Source organism: Python bivittatus, unplaced genomic scaffold (genome assembly GCF_059951505.1).
Source record: "Python bivittatus isolate LINGU-HERP-01145 unplaced genomic scaffold, Pbiv_v1 ctg000080_np1212, whole genome shotgun sequence".
NCBI classification, from domain to species: domain Eukaryota; kingdom Metazoa; phylum Chordata; class Lepidosauria; order Squamata; family Pythonidae; genus Python; species Python bivittatus.
The window spans coordinates 57511282-57534814 of NW_028277035.1; the positions used below are offsets into that span (position 1 = coordinate 57511282).

Here is a 23533-nt window from a genome sequence, read left to right on the forward strand (position 1 = left end):
ATTCAACATATGCACATCCGATCTTGAAAATAAGCACACCAGTTGGGTGCCCTACATGGAGCTCTAATAGCAACAGACAAGCCACAACCAACGCCAGTGTCGAATTAGCCCTACCGTTGTGGCTTTTTCTTCTTCTTTGTTTGGAAGTCACATGTAGCAACTCTTAAAGCGTTTGATGAGCAGATAACAAAATCTTAACATGGTACACAGTTGTTAGGAACTTTGTTTTGATTATTTGAGATTTCCTGCTTCTTTGTGTTATTTTGAACAGCATATTCAAAAGCCAATGAACTATAACTCCACGGTCATTTTGAATGATTCCCTTTGCTACCTGTTCATTCCCCATTGTTTGACATGTAGATTTCATAGACTGAGTTTAGTGAAACGTACTTCCAAGGCAGTTCATAAGAATTTTAGTTGTATATCTTACCCATCTAGCAAACAAGGCATAGAGGAATATATGAAATAACTATTAAAAGGATTACATCCATAGTTAATAGGAAGAAAATCAAGTGACGTACTGTATTCAGTTCTGAACAGCTCAATCCCCCTAAAGAACCAAATTCGGCCAAATATTAAGGGTTTTCAATTTCAAAAGGGGGAAAAATATCTATCACAGGTTAGGTTGTTGATACTTATGCACTGGATGAACACTGTGTGGCAATCTTACACATAGCATTTCAGGGATGAGCCCCAATGAGTTCAATGGGATTTTCTTCCAGGTGTTTACAACATGGTGCCCCCTGTGCAGTCCTAAGTGTCCCGTGGCCTCAAAAAGAGCATTCCCACAGAAAACTAACCCCTTTCTCTCTCAGACAAGTAACTGTTAGTTTTCCCGGTCCCTACCAGTGGGACATCAGATGCTAATGCCACTTGAATGTTCAAGTCCATTTTGGTTGTTGCATTTTACTTTGTTACATGCTAATTGCAGCAGTTTGTTGGCTACTTTGCAGAGACAGGAATGTTTCCTCAACTGAGTCAATAACTTCCACATTCTCTAATATCTTCCAGGCCAGTGTTTTTCAGACTGTATTCTGGGAAATCCTAGGGCTCCATGAGAACTTAATGAGGTTCCATTAGAGACTACATGCAAAAAAAAAAAAAAGAAAAGTGTACTTGAACACAGCTAGGAGCATCCATAGTGGAAAGGGCAGAGCTCGTTCTCTTGCAAAAACAAACAAACAAACAAACAAACACCCATAGCAACCATTTTTGTGGATCAGGAGTTTTGGGAATTTTTTTTAAAAATACTTTTTTTCACAGGTTCTGTGCCCTAAAAAAGTTTGAAAACTCATTTCTAGGCTATCTTTTAATAACACAGTGGCTTATCACTTGCTTCGTAAATAAAAGGTAGCTGGTTCAAACCAGACAGAAATGTTGATTCTTTCATTACTATTTTTTCTTTCCTGGAGCTACCCTTGTCCCTGGGCTTTTTTAAAATAAGTCCAGTGATGTATCATTTTCCAGTCACTTGAGGTAAAGGGTTTCAATCCTCTGAAATCCTTTTGCCTCAAATAATTAGAGAAATTAAGAAACAACTGCTGGACTGATTAAAAAGAAAAAAAGCTCAGGGAGAAGTAGTAATTCGGAGAAATAAAAATAGTAATTAAAACATTTTCCTTTTGGTTTCAAATTAGTAAATTTCTATTCACAAGGGAAATATAATATAAGTACTGCACTATTGTAGTATTACAAGGAAAAGTAACTCTATAAGACATCAGAGAACAAGAAAGGGGATTTAATTTAAAGCTGGTCATTGCTCCTACATGTATGTGCATTTTGATGCATCCATTTTGTGTGTGTGTGTGTGTGTGTGTGTATGTATATATCCACACACACACATACATACATACATTTAACTTTGGAGGTATGTATGTGTGCATGTCTCTCTGTGTATATACAGTATATAAATGTATACATACACACGTATATGCACATATGTGTATATATAGATATGTGTGTATATATACAGACACACACATAAAGTACACACCCACACACACAAACACACACCCCAAGTAAGACCCACCCACAGGAAGGAAAGCAACTGGTAATTGCTTTCCTGGAAAGGAAAAGTGGGAGGACTCAGCAGCAGAGGATTGTCCAATGGGAGGCTAAATTGGCCTGCAGTCAGACTGAATTCCTTGCAAGCTGTTGCCAAAGTCTCTCAGTCCAGACAAGGGCGTTCTTAAATCTGGCTTGAAGTTAAGCCGGCATAAACACAGGAGAGGAGCAGTTTAAGGGTACAGTAGAGCTATGCCTGGGGGAGGTGGCATGTTCATAAAGATATGTGAGAATAGATGAGTGTGAATAATTGTATACACATGGGTATTCTTCCCTTGAACTTGCAAATAACGGAGCCCCCAAGGCCAGGAAGAAACCAACCGTAGAGTGCAGCAAGAGTAGATGTTCCACACCCATGGCTGCATTTGCCTCTCAGTCCTGCTTCTCATCCCCTGGAATGTTAGTTTCTACTCTATGAAACAAGTAAAATAGGTGCATTATACCTCTAAATGGCTTAGTATATCTATTTTACTATTTTCCCCAAACACTTCTTAAAGGGGGGAACATGTGGTCTTCCGCACCTTTTGATAATGTCACTGCATCATTGCCACATGCCTATAGATTTTAGCAGTCAAGGGGCACACACACACACCCTGAGAGACAGAGCAGTTCTTAGTCACATGAATGTTGCTCAGTCCTGATATGCAGAACTGCAACTTAGGTGAAAGCTCCAAGAATAATCAACAGACTTTTTTACAGATTACACACACACACACACACACACATCTATATATAATGTTGATTATTAACTGGATAACTATCTGAGAGGAACCCCAAACAATATTCAGCATGGCCTATGTTGGGATTAACTGTAACAGCACATTAAAATAAATGTTTCACACACATATGATATTCACTGTATTTTTTATTTCTCTGTATAGCTTACAGGGGAGGCTGATGAGTAGGAAGAAGGAAAGCTAAGAATAGAAAAATAATTTAATTTCCTTTGTGAGCAAGACTGCTGATCCAAAGTACTACTGATGCCACTAATTATGATAAAGCATCTTTTCAATTACACATGCTGTGTTATTTCATTATATGTTAACATCTAGACCCTGGAAAACAACGCTGGATTCCACAATCAGATTACATTTTGAGTGAGGACATAGATATTTAAACTTATCAAAGTCTACAACTTTCAGCTTCAACTTTAATGAGTGAGTATGTGTGCATGTGGATTTATTAATAAATATATATGTTAACAGGTTATCTCCATATCTTCCAGTTATGGGCCTGTCTGATGAGTCAATTTGTGAATTGGAGGAGCAGGCTTGATAGGTAGTCCTCGTTTAGCGACCACTCACAGTTATGATGGTGATGAAAAAGTAACTTTGTGACCAGTCCTCACATTTATGACCTTTACAGGTTTGTAAAGTAGAGGAAAGTTGAAGTAATGTCATAAATCATCACAACAATGATGAAAAAGTAGCTTTGTGACCAGTCCTCACATTTATGACCTTTGCAGATCTATAAAGTAGAGGAAAGCTGAAGTAAGATCATAAAATTGTGATGTTTCACTTAGCAAGTACTTCGTTTAACCACCAAGTTGCTGGTTGCAACTGTGGTCACTAAATGAAAACTACCTGTACTGATCTGACAACTCAGGAGCTAGTGGGCTCTTGAATATCTGCAGATGAAGCTCAGAAAGAGGACCTTTGGAGCAGTCAAGTAATCAGCCATCTCTTGTAGGAGCATAGCAGCAGACTTAGTCACCTGATGTAATGGGCAGAAGCAATAATCTTGAGGAAAAGGAGTGTAGTGGAGAAAATAGATCTAACAACAACAACAACAAAAAAGACTGCACCCTTCTCTCCCCCCCCCCCGCCATCTTTTAGATTGACCAGGGTCAAAACCCAGTTCATCTTTTTGCCTATTCCCATCAGACCTAAATTGACACCCCCCGCCCCAGACAAAGCCCTCCTCCCTGCAATCCCATCTAAACCAAAGGATAGAAGCCTCCTCACCAGCTCACAGTACAGCCCAAAGGCAGCCCTAACAAGAGAATTGCAACCTAGAGAAACCCCAACCTTCCATCCTCTATCAGTTGATGACCTCAACATTCCATCTTGGAATGGTCTTCCCCAGCTCTGCTGACCTCCTGAAAGCCCTTTTGGCCTAACCATAGAACTAACTCCAGGTACACTGAGAAGAACCTGCCTAACTTTCCCAGACTGGCTAGCAAATCAGTTTCCTAGGATTTCCCACCTTATAGCCCTTAACTTCTATAAAAACCTTTACTTTCCCATTGTTCAGGATTCCTTTTTCTTGTAAAGCAGGGACCCAACGATTGTTGCAACAAACATAGTTCTCCTCAATGTGCTCCTTCTTCAGACTGAGTCCATGACAGGAAGAAGAGCCACAACCAAGACAACAGTCAGATAAAAGAAATGTGAGTCTGGGGCAGAAATGTAATTTGAGAAAGAGGATCTCAGACATGACCCTCCCTAGTTCTCAAGAAGATAAAGAGAGGGAGAGGGGAAGCATTTTCAGACTTTCAAGATTCTGTTATTGTAACCTTATAATAAAAGTACTTTGTTTTCCTAGTCTGGTCTAGCTCAAAGGGCTGACATCTGATCTAGTGCCTCATTCCTCACACATGCAGAAAGATCAGATGAGTAGAACAAAGATATTCACTGAAGGTTCTCAAAAGAAAGAGACATGACTCAGGAAAATTGGCATGCCTGGTCAGTGCTATAAGATAAGGGCTTGGGAGTCAGGCTTCTGTTGGCAGTTAGCTTCCTAACCTTAGATCTGACTTCCTGAATGTGTGCTGCTTCGGACTGACTTCTGGACTATATCAGCTTTGATTCCTAGATCTTGATTTGTCTGCATAGAACATTGATTTCTGAAGGAAGCTTGATTGTCTGAGGTCACACAATCCTGCACTACAGTGAGATTTATAGTTCCCAGAAGAACTCTGATCTATGTATGATCTCCTGCACTCACAATTGCTAGTACAGATTTCCTCACAGAAACATTTTATCCCAAAACTTTAACAAGTTGACAGTAAAAAGTAATAGTTTTTTTTGTTTGTTTGTTTTTTGTGAGGGATGGGAATTTAAAGGGTAAAACTAAGGTACCTAACTTCCAGTGGGAAAAACAGGCTCACTCCTTTGGGGTTCTTCAAGAGTGAAATTAGGATACATGTGGAAGGAAGGCTATACAGCAACAGGAATTCATATGACTTTCCTTCTCCAGGCCCTGTCCCCATACATGGGCAAGCCAACCCACTTGGTTGTAATGGAAATTATGGAGAGGAGAGGAGAGGAGAGGAGAGAGGAGAAGGCAAAGAGAGAGAACCATGAGTAGAAGTCAGAGGACAGAGCAGATGTAGAGTAAGGAAGATGACCTTGACAGAGATATGCAAGATTTGTCACCAAAGCAACGAAGGGCAAAACGTATCATGAGTCCACAACAGACAGAAAATTTGTAGAAGAGGCTCAGACAGACACCTCCCTAATTCACACAGAAAGGAGGAGGTATGGCACAATCAAATTTGGAATGTCATCCCCACCAGGTAATCAGACCAGGAAATCAACTCTGTAGGAAGGCTAAAAGTATTTTTATTGAGAGTGGCTAAAACAACAAAATCTTGCAAGTCGGACTGTGCTATACCTTCTCCCCTTTCTTAAATAAGAAAGGCTTTAGCATCACTGGTTTACATTACTCCAGTGCCAATACTTAATACAGGTAGTCCTTGTTTAACAACCATTCGTTTAGTGACTCTTTGAAGTTACAACTGAAAAAAGTGACTTATGACTGGTCCTCACACTTATGACCGTTGCAGTGTCCCGACAGTCACATGATAGCAATTCAGGTGCTTGTTACAATGGTCACAGTATCCCGCGGTCATGTGATCGTCATTTGCAACCTTCCCAGCTGGCTTCTGGCAAGCAAAGTCAATGGGGAAGCTGGCAGGAGGTTGCAAGTTGTAGTCACATGATGTCTCGCTTAAAGACCATGGGCGATTCTCTTAATGACTGCAATAGGGACTGCTGGAACTGCCATCGCTAAGTGGGGTGGTCATGTGATGTTTTGCTTAATGACTGCTTCACTTAGCAATGGAGTTGCTGACCCAAATTAGGCTCATTAAGCAAGGACTACCAGTATTTAAATGCTGAGTATCAAATTTTGTAACTTACCTTAAATAAGACCATTCAATGAATGGTTGTACATGTATCTATATTGGGTATATGACTTCCAGTAAGAAAAATAGGCTCACTTTTGAGGGTTCTTAAAAGATGAAATGAAGAAGGTTGTTTATATTTCATATACAGCTGGTGGTGCTAGATGTAATGGTGTCAAGTGACAGCAATATCAGAAGTATGAGAAGCTGGAGAAGTACCAGGGCAAGAAGGAGGAACTAGAGAGGATGTGGAAAGTAAAAGCCAAAGTGGTCCCGGTGGTGGTAGGAGCACTTGGGGCTGTGACTCCTAAGCTGGGCGAGTGGCTCCAACAGATCCCAGGAACAACATCAGGGCTCTCTGTGCAGAAGAGTGCAGTGCTGGGAACAGTGAAGACACTGCGCAGAGCCCTCAAACTCCCAGGCCTCTGGTAGAGGACCCAAGAGTGAGGAAGACACGTACCACCCATAGGGTGAGAGGGATTTTATTTATATATATAGGTTTGACTGTTGTTAGCCACCCAGGGCTGTACTGTGTAAGATGGGCAGCCATATAAATACTTAAATTAAATAAAATACATACACACACACACACACACACACACACACACACAGACACTTGCTAAGATATCCAAAAGGTTTTCGAGCTTATTGGCAAACATTGTAAGATAAACAGGACCGCATACGCATCTGATAAGTAACATAATGCATACTTTTCACTTGGAATAGATTTTTCCAACTAATTTAAACTCTATCCAAATTGAACTTCTAACATATTTCCCAACTTAACTACACTCAAGTATCAGTTGTATCATGTGTTTTGCCATTAAAGTATATTTCTCATACTAGCCTTTGACTTTTCCACCCGATTTTCAATTCCCAGCCATAACCATCAGTATATGCATCAGCATTTACTCATATTTTCCCACTCTCTCTTTTTCCTTTTTGCCTCTTTTCGATTGTGGAAGAGATTATTATTCTAAAATAATAATGATTCACTGCTACTCTATCTGTAAGCTATTTTCTTGGAGAGTGTAAGAGTATGCAATTCACATACACGCAGCAATCCCATCGTTGATGTTTATTTCTTACTTATATATATGAGGCTCTCCTACACAGGATCTTTCCTCCCCCTTTAAGGCATTTGGAACAGTGTTTTAGCCTCACAGCCACTCTGAAGCAGCTGCAGATTGCCCAGGGCTAATCAGTAAGCTTCAGAGCAGAGAAAAGATACAGTTCTGGACATCAGATGTCTAGCATATACCAGCCTCGGGTGTGAAAAGGAATGATAAGTTAAGGACAGCTCAAAATTCCTTTCTCCAGTTAATCTGTTCTAACCTCTTAGCAGAAAAGAGACACAAAAGTCTCTTTACAGATTGTAAATTAAATCAGATTGATCTGATTTAAATTATCTCTTTCAACAGCAATGTGCAATTCCAAGTTAATTATAATTGTAATAAAAGGCTGTCAACTGAAAGACCTGAAAAGAAAAACACAAAAGCAAGAAAATGTTATGTGCATGCACGCGTGTGTGTGTAAGAGATGCTGTAATCTATCATTGCAGGTAGCCTCTCGTAGTAATCTTTGTTGGATATAATCACTGTATATAATCCTCATTGGATATAATCACTGTATATAATCACGTGAACCAAAAATTGTAAAGGATGGCAGTCACTCAGAGATGCATGCAAAATGTTCTTAAATCTGCATTGTCAGATTATACTAAATCCCTGGAGAACCCTTGCCAGGTAAATAATACTGAAATAGAGCAATGGGCTGGCATGGTGTAAGGCAGCTTCCTATATTCCATCAGTTGAAGTGAATTGAATTGTTGGCCAAACTTGATTAAATCGCACTTCAACTCATATTATGACTGAGTTCATACAGACTAAGATGCAGAACAGTGTGGTTTCTTTGGTTTCAGGCTTTGCGTAATGCATAAACTTAGTTTATGATTCCGTTGCTGCCATTAGCCATTAATTCTATCACACAGAGCGCGAGAGTGATGTCTACTGCTTTGTATGGATACAGACAAAAAATCTCTTCCATTTACAAGCAATCAGCAATATCTTCTTCACCTTTTAATTATGAGAACATTCCCCCTCCCCTAAATATAGAATCCAGGTTCACTTAGATTCCACCATTTCAGCCTAAAGTACGTACAGAGCTGTTAAATGTTTTGTGAAAGACTGCTTGCTACCAGTTAAAGATATCAAATAAGTTTCTTTCATGGATTTCTCTGGCATGAAGAACCAATCCTATTATGAATGCAAAGTTCCCATGTAGGAATAGAAGAGAGCAGAAAGAATTGCTGTGGTTTAATGGATACTAGATGCTAATAACTGAAAGCATTCTTCAGTCTTGGAGAAATAAGAATGTAACTTCACAGAAAGTTGGTCTGATAATCTCTAAATTGATTTCTCCCATTACCCCTTTCTCCCATTACCATGTTACAGTTTTTGGATACTGCAAGAAGAATGATTATTAATCTAATAAAAGGATTTCTGTGCCACTATCAAGGAGCATAGGCACTCTTGTAAATGCACTGAAATAGGATTTCAGTAAAGCTGCTTATCTTTTCCATAGTAACAATGGTTATTATCAACTACCTGTCTCAGTAATTAGGATTAACAAAATTGCCATCTCCTTTACTGGCGTCTTTCTATTTTTCTGAGAAGTCTCAGGAGATGTAGCAAGTGATAAGATGCCTTGAGCAATGAGGGCATAAAACCCACAGTGAATACGGCTAGCCACTAGTAAATTCTCATAATTTAATTATTTGGTGACAATAAAAGGTGGTAGAATGTCTCTGCCCTTATTGCATCTACAGATTTCCAAAGGTGATGCAGACCCTTCTGGGGAAGGATGGGTGGGATAGAAAATCTGCAAATGTAGTGTCATAACCATTTTGAAGTTGATGCATTGATTACCATTAGGTTTTAAGACCCAGTTCAAAGTGCTGGTAATTACCTTTAAGTCCCTATATAGTGGGTGCCAGAAGGCCTCAAGGACTTTCAGTCCAGACACTGAAAGGAGATCTGCAGTGAGTCTCACCACATGAGTAGAAAGAGCATTAGCCGGAGAGGTCTTCTGCTGTAGCCCCCACAGTGAGGAACACAATGAGCCCCAGAGTATGCTTGCCCCCTATTCTTCTGTCATTTTGGAAGGTACTTAATGCTATTATTTTTCCAAAGGGCCTTTAGCTAAGAATGAGAATGTGTGGGTGACTATGAACTTGTCGGTGACTATCTAGTTTGTTGCTTAATGTTTTTAACGTGGGTTATGGGGAATGTTAGTTAGGGTTTTGTTTGTGCACAGATAATCCTGCAAATATTAATAATTGCACAAATTTGTAACAGGAGAGATGAACCCTTACATAGTTAGCCGTAAGTGGATTAGAACTTTAAAGGTCAGTACTGTGCCCTTTAACATTAAATTGTGCTTAAATTGCGCCCAGTGATCAACTGGCAACCAGTGCAGGTATCATACCTTTTTACCTTGCACCATTTAGCAGCCTAGCTGCATATTTTGTCTGCAATGTCCAGATACTTTTCAAGGTTAGCCCCACATACAGTATATTATTCCACTGATAACTAGGCCAACCCTAGAGTGGTATGTGTTCCACAATATACCAGCCTGAGGAAGACTGGGGCAGAAAATATCTGAATACTGATATTAATACTGAATTAATTATTAAAGATTATGTTCTATATTAATACTGAAAATATCAATTCCAGCAGCAGTCTGCAGTACATCAGCTCCTCTGTTATGTTACTCTGTGGTTTCCTGTAATCCTACATTCTTCCTTTTCTTTCATTTTGCTGGTTTTGTAGAAAGAAATTAATGGTTACTCTTCAGCTATTGTTTTAGGTAGTAATACCTGTGTCCAGCAGTCAATCAGATTCTATCTTCCATTGTACAACCTGTTGCAACAGAAGGCTACTTGCACATTCTGTAGCCTTGGCTTTTAATAGTAAGAGATGGTTGTAACCATTGGAGCTGAGTGGCCTACAGACTCTTGTTCTACCCATAATCCACTGGAACCTCTTTATATGCAATAGAGTTTTCTGTCATTTTGAGATAGGAAACACATGAAAATTGTAGTGCAAGCACTATTAAAATGGATAATACTGTAAAAAGACATTTCAGTTCATCCTGTGTGGGACTTCTCTTCCATTTTGATAATCATCATCATCTACCATCTTCATCTCCCCACAGAAAAACATTAAGGCACCAAAAGATTCTCAAGTTTTGCTCAAATCTTCCTGTATTTTGAGTAGTTGGGACAAGAATAAGTGACATGGGGTTTTATTTGCATACATAAATACTTTTGCCAACAAAAAGAAATAGGAAGCAAATTCAATTTATACAAGTGTAACGTGAACACATTTTTTTAAAAAAGATGCTTAATATATGATATTTACAAATTATATAAATAAATCCTTATTACTCAAAAAAGTTAATTGTTTACCTTACTGGGTGTACTAAAAATGTTCATTGATGAGTAACATCCCAAATTGCAGTATAAAACATTTGCTTGCATACATTAAAAAAGGAGGTGATATAAAGAAATAAGAAAAGTGTGTGTAAAAGTTTTAAAAAAAGAGAAAAAATGGAAAAATATTTATATATAAATATATAGAAATGCTTGATATTTTAGCTTTCAAGATGCCTTCTGCAATGGCTTTAAAAACAGTCTTGTGGAAAAAAATCCTTTCAAGAAAAGTCAGTGTTAACAAAAGAAACGACCCCTTTACATTTGATCATACAGCAGAGAAGAGACCATTAAAAAAGATCCAAGAGAAAACAGAGAATAATAGCACATTAGTGGCCAGCCACAAGCCCTTGTACAACATTTTACTTAGAGGCAGCACATCTGTAACAGACTATACACACCCTTCACTGAAACGGCAATTGAAAGGAATAAAAATAAAGAGTAAAGGGGAACAGGAAACCATTGCCTTCCTAATTATCTTAGATAGAATTAATGCTTTCCCCCCTATTCCTCCTTTCACCATTAATATCAATATAAACACTCAGAACAACTACATCAATTTATACAAGCTAAAACATAGATGTTGGACCACTGGTACTAAATGTGATGAATGTATAATAAAAAGAGAGGGGGGGAAAGAAATGATTGCAGTTTCTATATAGACATACTGAAATATAAAGCCATGTAGGTTTTCAAAGTGCCATGAATATTGAGTTCAGGTGGCTTTCCCCCTATCCATTATGATTAAGACCACATGAAACAACATTAGGGATTGCTGGTTTCCTCACTCGGATCAGGAATATCCCCTTTAGCGGCTTTGGTGAGAATATCCATCCATCTCATTTGCAGGTCTTCATCCTCAGCACTGAAATATATAGTCTGCTGGGACTGGCAAAGTTTGAATACGCATTTTGATTCAAACTTCTCACCAGAATGCGGGAAGTCAACCTCATATCCCAGCAGAGGTATACTGCGTGGAATGCGTCCATCCTACATGCAAAGCAGAAATAAAGGAAGGTGCCAAGATTAGAAACAGGTTGAGCACAGGCATGTAACAGCTGAACAGGGTCAATAATTTGAAAAAGAAGCCATTTGTGAATAGGTTTTCACACTTGAAGAAATGAAAAGATTTTGCAAGAATGGATGCACAAGTTGGGTTCAGCCAAAACTGGGACACAGAAAAGCAAGGTACTGCTATTCCCACAAAGTACCTAAGACTGGTGAGTTGGCTTTCCACCCATAACTGTCTGATTTGCTGGGAAAAGAAAGCATTTTTTTCTGCATTTTTTGTGAATCAACATATTGCTCTTCTTTATCATTCTAGTGTAGACACCAGAGAATGATCTAAAGATAGCTTCTACTGCTATATAAATCCCATGCATTTCTGACAAATGTAATTTAGTTTTTAAGTATGCCTGAGCTGAGGAAATCTACTTTCATGCATGATCAAAGCACATTCTCAGCACTTCTACAATTGCATGGATCTAATACTGAACTTTACAAATCCAATGAAGATTTTAAGTCACACTGTCTTATAATGCCTTGTCATTTTTTTTTCTTAATCTTGGAGAGGATAAATGATTTTCAAGATTAAAAAAAATCCTCTGAAGTATTCATCTGGAAAAAAAATACTTTTCTTGTGACTAAGGCAAACAAATAATTATCATATCCCTTTGTGGAGAAAATAAGAAGATATTAAAGAAGAAATTGAGGACATTTGCTAAATGCAGTAAGGATATTTTGTGGCTGAAAGCAACCAAGCCAAATGCTTCTACACAGGATTCCCTAGCCTTTGACACTTTTTGTCTGAATTAAAGCTGGAGGCACAATGGATTTCTGAAAACTACAGGACAGATCTACTGTACCCTCAGGAGGATCTGGCCTACCCCATGTTTCTGCGTGAGTCTCTGCTCAAGGCATCTCTTACCTTCCAGAAAGGAAGGAAGTCAAAGAGGCAGAATGTACAAGGCACAACTGGCCACCTTCTCTGAGGGCAGATAACACACAGCAGAAGGCACTGATCATACTGGACACAAATACAGGTAGGACTAACAAAGAAGGACAGTTGGAAGAGGGGAAATTCAGGGTAGTAGATCATGCAGAGACAAACAGGCAGCCTTCCAACACGTAAATATATCCGGTGCATACCTCAGCGTGCCAGCAGTTTCCTAATAGTGGACTAGTACATTTTAGCCGAGAGCTTGAGAATGACCAGTCTAACTTATTTTTCAGTAGCTGTAATAGTCTAAGGTATTTACCTGGTTTTCTCCTTGGAGATATAAGACGAGAGGTTCTGTCTTAGGAATGGTGACCGACACTTTACACCAAGTCTTTCCTTTCTCAAGGAACAGGAGGTGGCTACTGAAGAGACTGCTTTCTGCCCCCAACATGCTTTGCTTCTGTTAAAAATAATAAATATATATTTATATTCTCAGGCTGGAGGCATTTACAATTCATTACATACTTTAACACTTTCATATTCAAGTATTGGTTCATACATCGCAAATGTGCACAGAAGAATGATTTACCAATAAATCAATCTTTAAATATGCAGAAGTTTAGACAATTTTACATATCTAAATTAGATTATATCTGCAAACTCAACATTTCACTTCCACAATCGAAATTGAGAATAACAATCAGCACGTGAGAAGTATTTTCAGGCTTAAAATAGCTTGGGGCAGATTGAAAATCCATGAGGAAGTTGTGAATGGAGTGTAGCACTGCTGGAGGGATAAATGAAAATTCCCAATTGTCATGGGAAATGGGTTTATTTTTCCACACTGACTTAGAAATACACATTCCTATATATACGTACTTGAAAACAAAACTAGCTATATTCAGTGGAACTTTCTGCTAAACAAGTCTGTTCCTGGATAGAATCAAGTCACAAAACAAAATAGCAACATTCTTATCAAACTTTTATCTGTGTCATACATTATAATAGTTTCATTAATTTGTGAACAATCACAGCTATGGCAAAAAGATAACACAAGTCTAATTCCCAGTTGCATTTAACCAATCAAGCACCACCATGATTACTACAAAAAATTGCCATGGCACTAATCAGGCTTGAACAAAAAGAACAAGTTCTTGTCTCTTCAGACACGAGTCAAAGCCTTAACAAGTTGATGGTGCTCCAAACCTTAAATGAAGAGAAGAAAGCAGTAAAACCTATGCGCTACCCCTCCCCCCCTGCCCTGAAAGATGCAACGTGGAATCCTTCATGCTCCCATTTTGTCAATTCCAATATAAACCTTAGACTCCAGACAGAGATTCTGCTTCTGACATGTGCATAAATTTAAAATTGGCTGAAGGAGCACCTCTTTGGAAAACTCTTAAGGCAAAAGAATTTTGTGAGTTGAAACTGAAATGACAGAGCCATCAAGCCCTCTATCACCAATCTCACTGGAGTAAGGGTTTCCAAAAGTGGAAGTCATCCTTCATAATATGCAGCTGAGAAGGAAGAAGTGGCTACATAATCCCCAAAGAGCTATGAAACAGTTGGGTTTTAGGGAACAACTGAGATTGCTGCTGTTGCATCACCCACCCTGCCAAACCTGTTGCTGGGCTGGCTCTGAAGACCCTGAGGCTGTAAGTCCTTGCGGATTTCAATTTGCCACCAGGTGATGTCAAGTCTGGGGCAACTCAGGAGTTCATGGCCACCATGGACCTGTCCCAAGTCACTGAAGACTGGACATATACCAGTGGTTGCACTTTGTCCCTGGTTTTTTCTTGTGGCAGTGGTGATGTGATCTGGTGGTACATGATATTGCCATTAGTCTGTTGCAATGGTCAGATCTCTCTCTGATTGCCTTGGCTTGCTGGTGTAACTTCACTTGGTAGGGAGATAGGGCCTATTAGATTGGGCCACCACAGGTGACTTAAGCACCCTATCAGGTTCCAGAGGGAGCTTGAGGTTTTCCCTGAGGATCTGGTGGGCTGCATGGCCAAAACCTTAGTCACAACTAGGAATGGATGGATTATTGAGCCCTTCATTGCTACAAGGTGTAGAGAGCAAGGAAGATGATCTCGATGGAAATATGCAGGAGTGGTTACGTAGGCAAGAGGGTCTGAAAAGTACAGAACATTTATAATGTTCATCTGTAATGACATCTAGCAGCAGCACCTCCATAATTCACTAAAGTATAAGAAGGAAGAGGAGGTACAGCACAATCAGTCTTGCAAGATTTTCTTCTTATGGCCAATCTCAATATAAGTAGTTTTAGTCTTCCTGTGGAGTTGATTTCCTGGTCTGGACTATCTAGTGAGGCTGACACTATGCAACCTCTCCCTGGGTGCACTTTGGTCCTCTGAGGAGCTCTGGGAGATGAATCATTAGAAGAGGTACGTGAAGCACCACTGGAGGAAGACAAAGGAGTGAGTCTGCTTGAACATGAGTAAGAGCCTATATTCAGGATTAAATCAATGGCAATAAGGTGGTGAAGTACTATTATTTCTCTGATGATAGCTGCCTGGTGGACCTTTTTAAGGTGACTTGTTCCTTGCTGGGAGGAATGAGCTACAGAAACATCTAATTGGCTGCTGTGAAGAATATTCAAGCTCTCTGACTGATAAAAGTCACTCAGATTTCTTCAGAGTTAGACTCCAACTGGCTGTAATTTAAGACTCCAATTAGGCAAGTCTAGTGGAGTGCCTGGGGTAGAGTTTTGTGGGCTGATCTGGAATGAGTTTGAATCTGTAAGTTCTGATGAAATGGACAGGGTCCTTCAGACTGTGAACTCAGCCACCTATTTATTAGATTCAGGTCCCTCCCGTGTTCTGAAGGTTGTCTGGGAGGTAGCTGTCATTGCAATGATGTTGACTTCCTTGAGAAAGGGGATGATTCCTTCAGCACTGAAGGAGGCAGTGGTGTGCCCCCTCAAGAAGCCATCACTGGATCCAACAACGATCATGGACAATTTCAACCTTCAACTTTCCCGTTTTAGGGAAGGTGGCCAGGCAACAGATCTGGAGGATCCTGGAGAAAACAGATTTATTTCATTCAATAATTATCTGGACTCATCTCAGTTGGGTTTCAGGCCAGGGTTCAGTACTAAATCAGCATTAATCATGCTTGTTGATGACCTTTGGTGGAGTTGGGATGGGGTGATGCATCCATCCTAGTGTTCCTTGATCTCTCAGTGGCTTTTAATACTGTTGCTCAGAATATTTGTGGGGTGGCTCCATTATTATTAACATCCCTTTGCCCACCACTGTTTTCTTAACTTACTCAGAGTTAACTTGACAAGAGTTTTAACAAAGTTTAACAAAGCATATTTATTAAAAGCATAAAAACAACTTGGTTTTAATGCTTTTAATAATAATAATGTTATTGTTTTAGGTATTTATTAACTGTTTTAACTTTAGAAGAGAAGATGTGTAGCTCAGGGTTGAACTGTGGAGTCCTTGGGGTTGTCTGAGCTTGGTTGTTTTCTTGCAAACGTTTCATTACCTGGCTAGGTAACATCATCTGTTTTAGCTTTGTTGTACGCCACTCAGAGTCACCTGTTTTTGTGAGATGGGTGACTATATAAATTTGACAAATAAATAAATATATTTCTGGACTAGCTGAGAGGATTGGGAGTGGGGGGGCATGGTACTAGGTCACTTACTAAAGTGGTTTTTGTTTCTTTGTGGTCAGTTCCAGTCAGTATTGACAGGGGGCTGAGCCCCCGCCCTCTCATTTGTGCCACAGGGCTTGATGATTTTGCTCCTTCTGTTCACATCTACATGAAACTGCTAGGTGAGGTCATGCATTGGTTCAGGATCCAGCACCATCAGTATATGTATTAGAGCTCTCTGACTCTGGAACGCCTTGGACAGGGTAGCTTGTCCCCATTCGAGACTGGTGTGCAATCTGGATGTTATCTTGGACTTACAGCTCCTGCCCACAGGTCCATCTAATGCATCAGATGCACCTGTTCCTGGATCGAGAGGATTTTCAGATGGTCACTCACGCTCTAGTCACCTCACAAATGGACTATTGCAGTGCACTATACATGGAACTGCCCTGGAAGCTTCAGCTTGTCCAGAATGGGCAACATGAACCGTAATGGGCATGCCACATTATTTCATGTGACACCACTGTTCTGTGACCAGCATCAGTTGCCAGTTAGCTTTTGGGTGCAATTCAAAATACTGATGACCACCTATAAAGTCCTTCATGGCATAGGGATTACCTGTCTTTAAGAGTTTCTGCCTATACAGGAAGATCTGGCAGAGTGAGTTTGGTCTGAGTCTCCTTGATTAAACAATGGTGCCGTCAACCCTGAGTTTTCACTTGAGGCACAGATGACCAGGTTCAAATTCTCTTTCACTATGTTGTATGTTCAAAAATACACAAGCCCACTATACCTCCCCATCCAATTGTATTATTACCAGGGACCCCAACATACAACACAGTGAAAGAACTCACAAAAAAGCTTGGACATCTCACAGAGGGGAGTGAATATTCTATCAACTCCCCACCACAGTGCCTCCAGAAAATCAAAGACCTAAAAATAGATGAAGATGAAATTATGGTTTCATTCAATGTCACAGCAACTCTTTACATCCATAGACCCAGAACTAGCAAAAGAATCCATAGCAGCAGTACTAGACAACACACCTAACCAAATACACTAAGATCAAAATACCCAGAATGATGGACCTCATCAACCTCTGCCTCACTACCTATTTTCAGTTTGATAGACAAATATACCAACAAATCAGAGGAACACCCATGGGATTACCACTCTCAGGACTCAGAGCAGAGATTGTAATGCAGGGTCTAGAAACTATAACACTTCCACGCATACAACCAAAAGTATGGATCCGGTATGTAGACTACACCTTTGTCATAAGAAAAAAGGAACAACTAGAGAAGACACATGAAACAATCAACAACATCTTCAAAGGAATAAAATTCACAACGGAAGAAGAAAACAACAACGCACTACCCTTCTTGGATATCCACATCAGCAGAAGAAATGACAGCAAATTAGAAATACAAATCTTTTGAAAAACAACCCACACTAACTAAATGCTCCATTACCAAAGTAACAATCCAGCCTCCACAAGAGGAGCTGTGTAAGAACATTATTCAGATGAGCACAAATGCACTGCAGCAGCCCAGAACAGCAGAAAAAGGAAACAGACCACTTATACAACAACTTCCAACAAAATGGATACCTATGCAATTTTATCAAAAAGTGCCTGACCACTCAACCCACTACAGAACAATCAACACAAGCTACAAAAAGGATAACACTGCTATACACCAGAAACATCTCAAAAACAACCAACAGACTATTACAACCACATGGCATCTCAGTAGCACACAAACCAACTAGAACCTTCCAAAACATCTTAAGTAAACCAAAAGACCCAGTAGCCCAAGAAGAAAAAACAGAAGTCATTTACAACATACAGTGTAAGGACTGTAACAGTAGGACAGACAGGCAGAAGACTAGCAGAGTGCATTCAGACAAGTCAGACATCAACAGGCACATAGAGATAAACAACATTTACATACTATTGAAAAGAGACAATAAAAAGAAAGCAAAAAGACCAGAACAGCTCCTCACCAGCAACCAACACCCAGATAAGCAGGGATTAACACCAGACAAACAATCAAGCAGTAAACAACAACCTAATCTAGGAACTACCAAAAACAAAAACAAAAAACCCTCCCCCACCAACAATGACAGGGCAAGCTACTTTATAAAAACAGAGAGCAAACCCCACTCCCTTCTAGCACTGAAGATGTTACCTAGTCAGGTAAGAAAACATCTGCAAGAAAACAACCAAGCTCAGAGAACACCAAGGACTCTACAGTTCAGCCCTGAGCTACGTATATTCTCTTCTATTGGTAGCAATTAGAAGCTGGGGGGGGGGGGGGGAGAGAAAGAGAAGGGCTACTAGAAAGCTTTTTCCTATTTTTTTTCTTTTTTCTGTTTTGCCTTTTAAAAAACTTTTAAAAAATATTTTTATAACCATATTTTCATTTCAACCTTTGGTCCAGTATTTTATTTTATGCATGTATACATATTCTTTCCCCTTTTCTTTATTTTGCTTTTTTGTTGTTTATTTTACCCAATTAATAAAAAATAAAACCAGAAAAAAGAAAACAATGAAAACTGCTTTTGCTGAGGCAACCAACCGTTTATAGTCGATTAAACATGATAAATATACCTCCATGGTGATTTTTTTCCTTTGTTCTCCTGCACCTTCATTCCCTGAGATGCACAGGTTTGCTGACAGCAGTTGAAAGCAATCTTTGCATACCCGGTTTTGGCGGCTATTATCAGCAAGTGTTTTAAATTCAGAACATTTGGCACAGATAACCTGGATTAAAAAACAACAACACAGTATTTGGAAAAAGTCCCCTTATGATAGAACAGCGTTGATTTCTGTTCCTAAAAACAATTAAACTGCATTGTAACACTGTAAGATTTTCAGTACCAATATCCAAGATATAGTTACCTCCCACCTGCTTCATCTACTTGAAAAACGTTAAGGAATAACAATGCTCTATGTTATTTTCTCAAACCTTCTATAAAAGCAAGGCACATATATAGATTTTCTTTTTTATTCAGTGTTTTACAGAGCTTTTTGGCTATTTCTGATATTTTTAAAAGGTTTTATGGAAGCTCATTGAAATATAAATTTTAAAGAGACCATTTATGAAAGGTATTGATTGGTGCTTCCTAAAATATGATATACACTTTGCAATATCTTCATTTCAGTATCTCAGACTGTCATGGTCTCCAGTGCTGAGGAACCTACTCTGAATGAATGTTAGCCTCAGGAATTGGGGAACAACCAAGCCCCTGAGGCTGACTCCACCAGCAACCATCAGGAGCAGCATGGGACAAGTCACATGATGGAACTCCCAGTAGCCACCCAGCCTGAGAACTACCGCAAACTTCAGAGGGCTGAGCAGAGGTGCTCTGCTCAGCTTCTTGAAAAACAAAGACAGTGGTCTTAATTAGGCCATAATTGGCAGTTGGCTATCTGTTGGGAACAACTGCTTCAACCTTGGATCCATGCTCTTGAGTCTCTGAATCCCATGTGCTGCTTGAAGCTCAACAATTTCACCCCGGACCCTTCAGTGACACCTGAGCAATTTCTATTTCTGGACTATGCTTCCACATGCTAATTCTACTTTGGACTCTCTCAGACTCTTCCTCTTTGTAAATGGTGCTGGTGCATGCATGCACATGCACCCACCTGTGCTCTGTCAGCCATTACCTGTAAGCGCTTGCAAATCAAGGTAAACTACTCAAAACTCAAGTTTCCTGTGTGTCCTGCCTGCCTGCTCACACTGGGGCAGGACACACAGAGAAAAGACATGAGGAGCCCCAATATTTCCAAACTGAACTTGACCTATCAAAGGCATCATTATTATTTACTGAACATTTTCAGGACCAATATAGCAGTTGCCAATAACAACTTATTTTATAAGAAGAAACAAACAAATGAAAAAGTGGGAACAATGAGACAAACTGCACACAAAAATATCTACATCTACTACCTGGTGGTTAACTAGCAAGTTCTTCTTTTTTACAATTCTTACAAATATCAAATAAAACAAAAAGTATAACATGGAACAGGAAGTACCTCAGATTGATATTTTTGTAGTCAGTTTCTAGCTCTATTGTTACAATTTATTGAACCATACCTTCTGATGCTATAGGGTATTGGTGACTGAAACCTCAATAATCCATAAAATGTTTAATAGCCCCTCATGCAAAACAGAACAAACAACCCCCCCCTTTAATTGAAAGTATTAGTCTTTCATATCCAGGATACAACTTTGAAATTGGACCCAAAATATAATACTTGGTAAAATTACAGATTAAAATTAGTATATAAACTTTGTATGTGTTTGAAGTTAGGATATATATGCAACATTCAAGAGAAGATTGCATTATTTGTGGGAAAATATTTCAATAATTTAAAAGTGTATAATGCATTAAATATACTAGACATTGATGGCATCTCACTGTATCTTATTTAATCCTTAAAGACTATTCCATATTTAAAGGAGGAAAGAGAAATCTTTCTAAATATTTTCTCTTATTAGTAATATCCAGCAAGGAATTAATCTTTTGAAACAAGTGACAGGAAGAGACTGAGATGTCCAAATATGATTTCAGCACAAAAGTTGCAGTGTATCAGTAGCTTACACTTTAAAATAAAACTTTCTTTGTACGTATACCATCTATAGGTATATCAAAGAAATCAGATGTCAGCTTTAGCAGTCATTGTGAACTTTCTGTCAGAAGTGCAAGATGTCATTAACCAGCTACAGGCCAATGAAGTAGCTCACTGGATGTAATTCAAGGGATAGACAGTACAGTAGTCCTCTGGTACAGAAGATAAACAAAGACGTTCTTAAGTGATTTACATCTAAAAAAAGATCACATGAATCAGCTCACTCTTGAATCCTCTTCCCAAAGAGATAGTTCATAAGTCTAATGAGACCCACCATCCTTCTATCCTTTCTCATCCACTGGCTCTCCCTGTTTTAATCTGCTTGTAAGTACCCTGCATGATATAGCTGAAAGGTATCTATTCTGGGGAAACAAGGAAGTTCTGGATTCCAATATCCGGCCTCTGCAATTAAAACAATTGGACTGCAAGTGATGGAAATGACCTACTGTGCCCAAAAGCCTAGGGGAGGGTGTAGAATCAGTCACCTTTCTCATATTGCTGAACTTTCAGCAATCCCAGTGAGCCTGGCCAAACTGGGAGTTACAGTTCAGCAACATATGGAGGCTGGTGATTCTGAAATGTTGCTACTCTAGACCAAGACAACCACAGTATCACTGAATGTGACTAACAGAACTGTAAAATTAAATAAAAATGTTAAATGTTAAAAAGTCAGTGTTCTCACATATTTATTCATTAGTTAGGTTTATATTCTGCCTTTCCTGTGATAGCTAAAGAGAACTTACACAAAGATGCAACCTGTGAGGTAGGTCTTGGTATTAGAGAGAATGACTGTCCCAAACTCATCTAGTGAGTTTCCAGAGCTAAGAATGGAATGGAACCTGGGTCTCTGCAGTCCTAGTCCTACACCTTAACCACTTCAGTCTACTTTAACGTTTCTCCTGATACACTGTCATTTTCATATAACAAAGTGGGCAAAAGCACACTCTTATATGCAGCCGTTTTCACTTCTTTGGACAAACATTCATTTCTCACATCAGACCACAGACCACTACCTTTCTACCAGCATTTGGACATCAGGTAGTCCTTAACTTATGACCATTCGTTTAGCAACTGTTTGAAGTTACAACAGTACTGAAAAAAGTTACTTGCAACTGGTCCTCACGTTTAAGAATGTCACAGCATCCCCACAATCACATGATCATGATTTGGGTGCTTGGCAACTGTTGTGCATTTATGATGGTTGCAGTGTCCTGTGGTCACATGATCACCATTGGTGACCTTTCCAGCCGGCTTCTGACAAGCGAAGTCAATGGGGAAGCCAGCAGGGAAGGTTGCAAGGTCACATGATGTCTCGCTTAACAACTGCAGGTGATTCGCCTAATGACTGCAGCAAAAAAGGTTGTAAAATTGGGTGCTGTCATGATGCCTCACTTAATGACTGCACTGCTTAACTACAAATTTTCTGGTCCCTTTGTTGTTATTCAGTTGTTAAGTCGTGTCCGACTCTTCGTGACCCCATGAACCATATTGTGCCAGGCCTTCCTGTCCTTCACTGCCTCCCTGAGTTGGCTCAGTTTCATGCTCATGGCTTCAGTGATGCTATCTAACCATCTCATCCTCTGCCGTGCTCTTCTCCTTTTGCCTTCAATCTTTCCCAGCATCAGGGTCTTTTCCAAAGAGTCCTTTCTTCGCATTAGGTGACCAAAGTATCTGAGCTTGAGGTTCAGTATCAATCCTTCCAATGAGCAATAAGTCGAAGACTACCTGTACATCTTAAAACATTTCTCTATCAATTTTGCCATTTTAGTAAATACTCTATCAAGGTATATAATTTCATCTTTTAGCTTTAGTTTTTTGTCATTTATGTATAATTTACAAATGCTGAGACCAAAATCCATGTGAAACACACCACCTTCATCTTTCATAATTCATTTTCCAAACCCCACTCCTTGTTCCTTGTACAATTTAACATTTGCTGTAAATCACTCCAGTTCTCAAGCAGCAACATAGCACTATCTGCATAGAAAAGTACACGTACATTCACATACCCAACAACATATCTTTACTGTCACCATAAGTATTCTTTATACATATATCCATGCATTAAACAAAGAAGGGGACACACATATGTATTGCTCCCTGCAAATGTTGAGCCATTTGCTAAGTATTCCATTTATTCTTATGTATATATTAGTTCTATCATACTGCTCTTACTGTATTCAGCAAACAAACTACTACTCCATATCTGGGCAAAATATCCCACAATCCAAGCCTATTTACTTTATCATATGGTTTCTCTAAATCAACAAACATACAATCAACTTTCTTTCTCACATTCATACATTTTGCAAGATGATTTTGCTCTGCTAGAGAGCAAAAACCTGATCTGTACGCCCCTTTCATGGCAGAGGTCACAGTGTACTTCCCAACTTTTTCTCACTGTCACCTTTCTTACTCTCTCAGTCAGAATTCTGCCAAACACCATCCCAGGTGCACTTAACAAATTAATCCTCCTGTAGCTTTTGCATTCATGTTTGTTATGTTTCCCTTTGCACAGGGAAACCATAACAACATTCCCCCTGTCACCAGACATAGATGCAATCTTCACACACATTAAACAAGTTGCACAGCCAACCCCAAAGCCATGGTATTCTACTGATTTACGGTGTACTAAAAATTATACCAAATAA

General features: G+C 39.3%; 1 protein-coding gene across 1 annotated transcript in view; it reads right to left on the reverse strand.

Moving 5' to 3' along the window:
• Positions 1-10891: 10891 nt before the first annotated feature.
• The window catches only part of FGD3 (FYVE, RhoGEF and PH domain containing 3), a 109134-nt gene continuing 96492 nt past the window's right edge, over positions 10892-23533 (reverse strand). Inside the window, exons 17-19 of the mRNA XM_088134177.1 lie at positions 18858-19010; positions 12941-13081; positions 10892-11672 (exon numbers count right to left, since the gene is read on the reverse strand). Of these exons, the coding sequence (XP_087990303.1) occupies positions 11448-11672; positions 12941-13081; positions 18858-19010 (519 nt within the window). The 3' untranslated portion in view covers positions 10892-11447. The remainder of the gene's footprint in view (positions 11673-12940; positions 13082-18857; positions 19011-23533) is intronic.